This window comes from Choristoneura fumiferana, chromosome 13 (assembly GCF_025370935.1).
Source record: "Choristoneura fumiferana chromosome 13, NRCan_CFum_1, whole genome shotgun sequence".
In the NCBI taxonomy this organism is placed as follows: Eukaryota; Metazoa; Arthropoda; class Insecta; order Lepidoptera; family Tortricidae; genus Choristoneura; species Choristoneura fumiferana.
In genome coordinates, this window is record NC_133484.1 from 52,257 (window position 1) to 62,568 (window position 10,312).

Consider the following 10,312-nt stretch of genomic DNA (forward strand, 5'->3'; position numbering starts at 1 on the left):
GGGTTAAAAATAGCTTTTATGGCACAGAATTTAAATCATAATATTGTTTGGACAGATTCAAAAGAGTCATTATTGCGAATGTATACTTCAGAACCTCGGTACCGAACCGAACCGGCCGGAGTCGGATCGGAATCACTAGGCAGGCAGGCTTGCTACAAAACAAATTACCGCTCGCTCGCTATAAGGCCAGCATGTTATGTTTGCATTTAATTTGAAAATGTCAACACACCCACTGTCATTTTAACACTGTTTTCAAGCTTCAAAGAATCAAACAGAAAACAATAACTTAAAGTAATAGTTCTTTAATTGCGCCAAAGAACCGGAGTCAATAAAGGAGTCGGATTCAATAAGCGTATTCGGTACCGACACCGGAGCTGGATTTAGTGAGTCAGATCACTTCGAGATTACCCATGTCTAGTTGAGAATGAAACGAAAGCAGATGTGAAAATTATTTAATATATGAACAACTATGTACAAATCTTATAAATCTAATAAGTAAACAACGAGGGATTGTTGACTAGAGCGTCTTTATGAATTAAATTTTCGCAGCAGGGAGATGCTTCCTGGGGCGATCGTCAGAATTGGTTAGGGAGCGGGCGCGGGGTCGCGGCAGGGGCGGGGGCGGGGGCGGGGCGGGCGGCGGTTGCATGCGCGGTGCGAGCGCGGGCGCTAGTTTGTCGGGAGCGGCGCCCGCCAGCGCGGCGCGCAATCCGGCCTTCGACAGTATGCCCCTTTTCTTCGTCAGCACGCGTCCTTTCTCCATCTCGTCGTCCGGCTCGCTGGCGCTGACGCCGAGCGGCGCGTGCGGGAGCGCGTACTGCAGCTTGGGCCAGAACCAGGGGTCGCCCCACTGCACGTACGTGTTGGTGCGCAGGTACGCGCCCAGCTCGTCGTCCGGCGGCAGCGCCGGCCGCGCCTCGCCCAACAACACCACGATCACGCGCGCGCGGCCCTCCCGCAGCGCCCGCGCGTGCGCCGCGCGGAACTCGGCGCGCGCCCACTCCGAGCGCAGGAACCCCGCCGACACCACCACCAGCGTGCGCCGCGCCGCCCGCACCGAGCGCGCCACCTGCTCGGCGATGGCGGCGCCGGGCGCCCAGTCGCGGTAGTGCACGCACACAAGGTAGCCGCGCCGCTCCAGCGCCGGCACCAGCGACCCCGCCACCAGCGCCTCGTCCTCGTGCGAGAACGACACGAACGCGTCGTACAGCGCCGCCGGCTCCGCGCCCGCGCCCGCGCGCGTCAGCCAGCCGCACCAGCCGCGCGCGTACAGCCACACGCGCAGCTCGCGCCGCCAGCGCAGCCAGCCAGCCGCGGCCGCGCCCGCCGCCAGCCCCAGCGCCGCCAGCGCGCCGCCCGCCCACGCCGCCGCGCCCGCGCACAGTCGCGCCGCGTCCACGCGCCACAGCGGGCCGCCGCCGGCGCACGTCACGCGCCGCCAGTCGCGCACGCGGCCCGGCGCCCGCTGCAGCGCCGCCAGCTGCGCCGCGTGCGCGCAGTCGCAGGCCAGCGGGTTGCCGGCCAGCCGCAGCGCCGGGCCGGCCCCGCCCAGGCCGGCGCCGCCGTCAGCGCGTTGTCCCGCAGGTCCAGCAGCTCGAGCGCGGGCGGCGCGGGCCCGCGCGGCGCCGCCGTCAGCCCCAGCCCGCGCAGCACCAGCTCGTGCACCACCAGCGGCAGCGCCAGCGAGGCGGGCGCGCGCCGCAGCCGCAGCACGGTGCGCTCCAGGCCGAGCGCGGCGGGCGCGGGCGCTGCCGCCGCCGCCGGCGCCTCGCCGCAGTCCAGCTCGAGCGCGCGCGCCGCGGGCCGCAGCGTGCACTCGCAGCCGGCGGGGCAGGCGGGCGCGGCCAGCGGGCACTCCAGCCGCTCGGGCCCCACCGCGCGCAGCGAGTCGTTGGCCAGCGCGGGCGGCGCGGCGCACGCGGCGCTCAGCTCCAGCCGCGGCCGCGCGCGCTCGTCCCTCAGGCGCCGCTGTAAGCCCAGCGCGTGGCAGTCGCAGCGCAGCGGGATCCCGTCCAGCAGCAGGCGCGCGGCCCCGGGGGCGCCGCCCTCGCCCTCGCCCCCCCCCTCGCCCGCGGCGGGCTGCGTCCAGTCGTCCAGCTCGACCGTCGTTATGTTGTTGTATCGGAAGTCGACCGTCACGTCCATGCTGAGGAAGTTGATGTCGGCCTCCTAGAAACGAAACAAACTTTTTTCATCTCGAGCTCAGGATCGTCCGCCTCGATCTCCGCCAGTCTGGCGATCCGACCTCGACCGGTCGGAGTCCGATTCGGACTATCGAATGCCTCATCGAGAGTTCATCCGAGTTGGAGCAATTTCATTATATACTGAATCGACGAAGGCGATAATAATCAAATTATGCGGGCGAAGTTACCGTAATAGTTTGGAAGCTGTTGTAGGTGAGGTTGAGCGTGTCCAGATGCAGCATCACGTAGCGCCAGTCGGAACAGACGGCACGCACGCGGTTGGCCGCCAGGTCCAGCCGCCGCAGCCCCGCCAGCGCCTGCAGCGGCGACGACGCACCGAACTGGGCCGCGTACGCGTCGCCCCCCTCCGCCTCCCCTCCCCCTCCCCCTCCTCCGTACACAGCTCCAGCCGGTTGTGCGCGAGGTCTAGGCTGGCCAGCGCGCGCGCGCCGCTGAGCGCGGACGGCGCCAGCTCCCGCAGCCGGTTGTGGCGCGCCGACAGCGACCGCAGCGAGCCCAGCGTCGCGAACAGGTCCCTGCGACGAGGACGGTCCGGCGCATCAGGTCATGTGTCGCGAGGCGAGGCGCGAGGTGAGGGTGCGACCAGACGCGCGCGCCTCGCCTCGCCCCTCGCGGCGTTCGCGTCCGGAGCGATTTTTGGGCACGAATCGAAGGACCTCGCGACGAACGCGAGCTTGGTGTTTAAGTACATTCGCGCTCTCGCTTACGAGTTTGAACCTTGCGCAGGTTGTAAGCTCAAATACGAGTGAACTAACCACGAGAGTGTAAACAGGAAGCTCATTTACCATCGATCACGCGAGCTGCGGGCCGAGATACGAGGTGTGAGTGGAAATCCGGCATTAGCGATTCAGGTCAGGTCCATTATTGTAGTCCTTTTCATACTCGACTAGGTTGGAAAGGGATAGAGCAACTGTGCGGAAATCGCTTAGTAAATTACAGAAAATTGTTGCGGCACGAACAATCAGGTCAGGCGGGCCTACTACCGTTTCGATTCCGCGTCAGCGACAATAGTGACCTTTCAATATTTTCCTAAAACTCGCCCCGACCGAAAGCGTCTGTACATATCTACAAGCACGGTCTAGTCAAGCTAGAGTAGATCACGTTAATTAAAGATGAAGAGAACGGCGGACTCACTCTTGAAACGTTTCGAGGCGATTGCGATCGAGGTTGAGGTCCTCGAGTTGGCGCAGCGGCGCGAACAGCGCGGGCTCCAGCGCCGTCAGCGCGTTGCCGCTCAGGTTCAGCGCGCGCAGCCCGGCCGCGTCCCGCAGCAGCGCGCCCGGCAGCGCCGCCAGCGCGTTGTCCGCCAGCGACAGCGTGGCCAGGGACCGCGCGCCCCGCAGCGCGTCGCCCGGCAGCGCCGCCAGCCCGCAGCTCTCCAGGAACACCACACGCAGCGCCGGCAGCGACAGCGCGCGCGCGCCCACCGCCAGCGGCGCGCGGGCCTGCTGCACCCACAGCCTGTCCAGCCGCGCCAGCCCGCGCAGCGCCGCCTCGTCCAGCGCGCCCAGCGCCGTGTCCACCAGACGCAGCTCGCGCAGCTCGGCCGCGTCGGCCAGCGCGGCCGGCGCCAGCGCGCGCAGCGGGTTGCTGCTCAGCTCGAGCCGCTCCAGCGCGGCCAGCCCGCGCAGCGCGCCCGCCGGCAGCTCGCTCAGCTCGTTGCCCCACAGCGACAGCGTCCGCAGCGCCGCCAGCCCGCGCAGCGCGCCGCCCACCGAGCGCAGCCCGCTCGCCGACATCTCCAGGTACTCGAGCGCGCGCGCGCCGTCCAGCGCGCCCGGCGACAGCGTCAGCCGCGCCTCGCGCACGGTCAGCCGGCGCAGGCCCGGCAGCTCGGCCAGCGCGGCGGCCGGCAGCGGCGCCTCGTCCTCGCCGGCGCCCACCAGCGTGAGCGCGGCCAGCGCGGGCAGGCCGCGCGTGTGGTCGGGCCGCAGCGCGGCGGCGGCGCCCCCCGGCACGGCGCGCAGCGTCAGCGCGGCGGCGCCGGCCGCGCCCAGCGCCCGCAGCGTGCAGGCCAGCGGCTCGCCGGCGGGCAGCGCGCAGCCGCGCAGGCCGGCGCTCGGCGGCGGCGCGGGCGGCGGCCCCACGCGCGGCAGCTGGCCGCAGCTGTAGTCGGCGCCGCGCCGGCAGTGCAGCGCCACGTACTCGCCGGCGCGCACGCTCAGCTCCACCTCGGTGCCGCCCCCCAGCACACACTGCAGGTCGAGCTGGGCGCGCGGCGGCGCCCGCAAGGGGCAGGCGGGCAGGCCCCCCGCCGCCACCACCAGCGCCGCCGCCAGCGCCACGGTCAGCGCCGCGGCGGGCGAGCGGCCGACAGGGGCCATCACGGCACTGTCCCCATTTTTACGTTGCCGCTCTACTTGTTTGATCCTGAAATTAAAACATTAACATTAAGTACTTCAGTGCGAACATGCAGGTATGGAATATGAAAACAGTGAAAAAATTAACTACAATTCGTTTTGAACAGTTGATGACCATAGTATACCTAATGTAATGACACCGACAGTAGGTATGTACCCAAACGCACGTAATATAGGTACGCAATCGACCGCCCCGATATGTAATACAAATATTTATGTTCGCTTCGCTAAACCCCACAAAAGAGCGCTCACTTCGAACGTTTTCATAATCCTAGCTCACAAGCAAACAATTAAGCTCTCACCCTGCTGAAATATTTTCAGATCACATGAAGAGCCACGCCCCCGACTTCACCGACACTAAATCAAAGTGAACAACTAGATACTAATGGCTTAACACTTGCTACCAACGCACAAACACCATATTTCCATGCTCCAATGAATGTAATTGTCACGATGAAAAATTAATTTGCTGGTTGATAATGACTTCTCACAAAAATGACCATAAAACTTCATTGCCAAATACTAAACAGAAGGCAAAGTACGTAGTTGACGAATAAAAACATAGCTAGATAGAGCGCTAAGCTCGCAAGTTCGTCCGTTTAAATACTCACCCAGCGACTGCCTACTTCCAGGCCTAGCTATTAATATACTATTTTGTCGCATTGTGTTTTCTCCACCGACGCGAACACAGCCCAAGTTTCGATTACTCGTTGTCTGTACTTTATACGTGTATGTAATGCTTAGATGAATGATTGGTCTCGCGCGCTCGCTCGACTAGATACCGCCGGCGTACTTGTCAAATGCGGCAACAAATAGTACGCCGAATTCGGCGTACCCGAGCCCGAGGCGAGTCAGTCGCGTTGCAAACTGTGCGTAAGGTGCATGTACCGAAGTAAAATGCCAGTTTTCGCAGTGAAACTGTGTATAAATAATACTACAAGAAATAAGAAGGACACTGGGATCATAATATACCATCAGTAAATATCGTATAATTTCGAAATTACAAAATAAAATAACATGAACCCTAAACGCCATTCTGTGTTGCCGCGTACACAAGAATCAAATTCCCCGTGGTTGAGATTTTAATAAATTGAATTTTATTGTTATTATCATTAAATGATGATAAATTTTAATGACTTATTTTATTTAAGTATCTAACGTAATTATTATATTATACACATAACCTAGTTCTATATTATTTAATGTTTATCGTTGTGTATATACACTGAAGGTGTATAAATTGTTACCCGACACTATTTAATTAAGGGGTGAATGTGTCTTAAAATTAAAAATGTTTTTTGTCTTCCCATTCAAGAAGCCCAAATCAGCTGTTTTACTTAGGTGTTATGGGAAACGAAAAGAATTTTATTTTCCTTTTTCTACCCATTTTCCTGAAATGTTTACTTTTTACCCGACTGCCCGAAGGAGGGTTATGTCTTTCAAGCGTATGTATTTAAGTATTTATGTATGCATGTATGTATGCATATTGTGTAAACATTTTTTTTTTATTTTAGTCTTAATTAACCTGTACATTATATTAGGTTTAACTATAGGTGCAACGTGTTATCTTAACTACGCAAAACTTCTTAGTTGGTGACTCAGTCCATGAATTTTTAGTAATAATTTGTAAATATTGAATGTCCTTAAATATATATATATATTTAATTAAAAGTGAGGCCTGATCATTGATATACCTACATAATACCTACCATTTTTTTAAAGAAGAAACCTACGCCTAACCTATACACAAACATATTAATACATTCACTCTTAATTACTTCTTAATTTCTAAGTATTTCCCAAGATACATTTTGTAACCAGTAACTTAATAGACCACAGAATAATTTATTTTCCCAATAATTCGGGTAAGAGTGGAGCAGCTGGCAACACAATTTGTCACGCACACTAGCATCCTTGCAAATTGTCTTTCACCGTTCTTACGCACACTACAATATTGAGTTGCCGCATTCACGAACCTTTTGTTTTTAGGTAGCGCGGTATCTAGTCGGCAACCTAATTTTGAGTTGTTTGTACTTCGTATCGTGCCGTTCCATTTCTGCTATTAGTAAGTAGTAAAGAGAGAGTGACAGCACGACACGATACGAACTTAGTGCCTGACCTAGAGGCCCATCGCTCAACGTGGGTGAGGTTGATGTACGACCTATAGTTAGTACCTATTCTTTGCTGGTGTCGTATACAATGTGGTGTCGTCTATTCCGCGTCGACTGAACTAATACGGATACACGAACGAACCCCTCAGGATTGCGTGGTGCATGTTTGCGATTATGCGCGTAAGTTTTACTTGTTTATTTGATTCTACTTGTGAGATCCTACTTATACCTATCTATAATGCTTTATTGTTACTATACAATAAGTTTATTCTGCAGGTTATAGCTGTTGGTTCTCCGAAAATAAATAAATAAACATTTACTTGCTCACCCGCGACCTTATGATAGCTACGTACACACACACACGCACACGCACACACACACGCACACACACACACACTAGGTACACGAACCCAAAAGCTTGTAAAATGTGTTTCTTTTCACTTATGATTCACACAATCAACAATAATAACGAAAAAAATGTGCAGAATTTATACCATAGTTTACAGAGGTTCTGACCAGGTTCGATTCCCGGTTATGTATGAGAGTTAAATAAAAAAAAAATGACATTTTTATTAAATCTAAAATCGAAGCCATGGTTCCTAAGAACAGATTTCGCTATCTCTCATAGTTTCTGATTTCTCCCTACAGACCCATTTGGATTGATCATCCTGTATAATATAACACACGCTCTCCCCCCCCCCCCCCTCCTAAAAGGGCATACTGAACATAAACTTTTCTTCGCTTTTGCACCTAATCATCACAATAAGTCCCCTTACGCTTTAGCAACTACTAATTTAGCATGCCAGCCTGCCCTACCATTAATTCAATTTTATTATCTTCTGTACTTTACATACAAAGGATGATAGTTGTACGCACGCAGGTACAGTTATATCTACCTGACCAGAGGCCGTGTCGTTAAGGGTCCGGACACACTTAGCGTCTTTCGATTGTCGTCGTCTAGTAAACGCCTGCGCAGCGCCGACGCAACGTCCACGTTGCGGCGCCGCGATGCCACGCCAGTGGCGTCTATCGAACATCAGCGTCTCCGTAACGCCCGCGCTGCGTCGACGCGACGTCAATGGCGTTTGTCGAACGTCGGCGTATTGTCAGCGCTCGCACAACGTCAGTACACTACGACGGACAGAGCACAACGAATTCCACCTCATTTCAACAGCCTCAGTTGAAACAAGCTCCAAAGAGAATACCCGTAACGTTCGGAATCCTCGGTTTTCTTCTTACGTCATTTTCTTTTCAATAGTAATATTAACAAGTGTTTCTTCGTTAGAATCCATTTTCACATTGACCGAATACACGAAGTTACATGTATTCTCTTTGGCGCTAATGTTTCAACGGAGGTTGTTAAATGCGGCAAATTGCGTTGCGCTCTGTCCGTCGCACGCAGAGACGTTGTTCGAGCGCTGACAAGACGCCCGCCCACGTTCGACAATAGTTATTTATGTGGCTGGTGCACTGCATAATGAGAGGCATTAAAGTACGAGTGTGGTTTTATGAAACGAGCCGAAGGCGAGTTTCATAATAAGATCACACGAGTACATAACTTTATCTACATGCATATCATAAGTTTTCTATAATATGTTCCGATATGGCCTGTATTTTTAAGTTAGTTGTACTGATAACTAGTTTGAAGTACCTACCAAAGCTTTAATAAAACAGATAATATAAAACTAAAGTTTTATTTGTAATAATAATTATTATCTACATGCATGTCATAAGATTTCTACAATATGTACAGATATGCATTGTTAAAAAAGTATTACCGATACTTTAATGTAAGTAAACATTAAGATGCAACCGCAGATACCAGGTTTCTTAATAAAGGCCATTTGATAGTCGTTTCTGAACATATAATAGGGAAGTTATGATATGCATGTAGATAATAATTATGTGGAAAAGCAATAAAATATTGAGTATTGAGTAAACGCTATTAACGCCGCGTCGACGCAGCGCGAGCGTTACCGAGTCGCTGATGTTCGAAATACGCCACTGCAAGGCTACTACGAAACTCGAAGTTCGTGTCGTGCGGTCCCTCTGACACTTACCTACTATTTAATACGAGAGCGAGAGGGACGGTACGATACGAACTTCGAGTTTCGAGTTTCGTAGTAGTAGAGTTGCGTAGTTACGCGGGCGTTTACTAGACGACGACGTTCGAAAGACGCTAAGTGTTCCGGGCCCTCGCACACTTGGAATCACGAATGTTTTCAACACTTCTTTCTTGTACACGGTTTAGGATGGGGATAGAAAGAGGTAGTGAATACGATCGCGATCGCCAGAGCGTTAGCCAATACGGCCACAGCACTCACTGGACACGCTAACTCAAGCGTTACCGTTACACAAGTATTTTACATTCCACCAACGCCTAGCCTACTAATACTATAAATGCGAAAGCGAGTTTGTGGTTGTTCCGCCTTAAGTACCATTTATCCCGAAAATTAGCTACTTATAGAAATATATGGGTAGTTTGTAATCGCAACTAAACACACACAGTAGATATGCAAACAAGTATATTGAAGTAGGCACTTCTGTTTATCTCGCGTCTGTATTATTAATTTTTATTATGAGCGACATGTTTGTATTCCGGTTCGGGTATTTGGAACTGATAGCAGAGACGACAGCGGTGACCGGTGACGTCACGCGTGTTCTGCGAACGACTCTGTAAACAAACCAGTTTGCTAACATCGCGCAGACCGCAAGCCGGATTCGGCCGACACTCACTTTACTGTCGCAACGCCGTCGCGCTCGCGCCTGCTCCTTACCCTCTTGCACTTCAACACTTCCCGTGGATGAGTCGAGATCACCATAAAATACGTAGGATACTGGGTCGTGGCCGTACGTAGTACGGTTCGTCAAAAGTTTATTGTGTCGTAGATAACGCGGCTATGCGCACGCGCACGTCAAATGGCAGTCGTCAGCGGGCGATCACTGGCGCGCGCAGTCCCGTCCCCCGGGGGGGGGGGGTGGGGGGCGTCAGAGGGGGACACGCACGCAGACAAGGGCGCGTGCGGCCGGGCGCGGCGCCGCCGCCCGCCGCCGGCACCGCCGCGGCCCGCCGTCGCCCGCACCGACAACTTGGCCGCGCCGGAGCCTCGCGCCACCTCGCGCCGCGGGGGGCGGGGACGTGTCAAGTTCACGAGCCAGCGAGTGGGGGGCAAGGGAGAGGATTGAAACAATGTAATAGACAAACGTTTTTTATTGCACGCACATCTGTAGCCAACTTGGCCGTCGCTGACATTGTCTATCTATCTACGTACTCGTACTCGTGGGTAATACATATAAGTGTTGTAAGTAGGTGGTGATTTGAATGTAATAAAATATTTTAAAAACAAATACTTACTAACTACACGTAGCTTAATTAAACTGATTTTTAATCGTCATTCATCTTATACGTCTCTACTTACGTATTTATTTTAAAAACTAAACATCTTCATTTCACTCTCTCGACTAGTCTCGGTCTCGACATAATTATTTACAATTGAAACACACTCAACATAGAACAGTAAATTTACAAGCATAAATTGAGATTCCACGAATTCATTCAGTGAGTAGGTACATACATTCAGCAGCCTATCTCAACCAATGGCACATAATTTTAGCACAGATAGTAGTTGCGCTTGCA

The 10,312-nt window shown here is 53.5% G+C and overlaps 1 protein-coding gene across 1 annotated transcript; it reads right to left on the reverse strand.

The window, feature by feature from the left end:
* Positions 1-438: 438 nt before the first annotated feature.
* LOC141434445 (uncharacterized) lies at positions 439-9,649 on the reverse strand. The gene is given in 6 exon segments (XM_074096864.1): positions 439-1,560; positions 1,563-2,169; positions 2,372-2,523; positions 2,526-2,719; positions 3,339-4,574; positions 9,412-9,649. Coding segments are annotated over 6 exon segments (3,300 nt in total). The 5' UTR covers positions 9,498-9,649; the 3' UTR covers positions 439-535.
* Between the last annotated feature and the right edge of the window lie 663 nt (positions 9,650-10,312).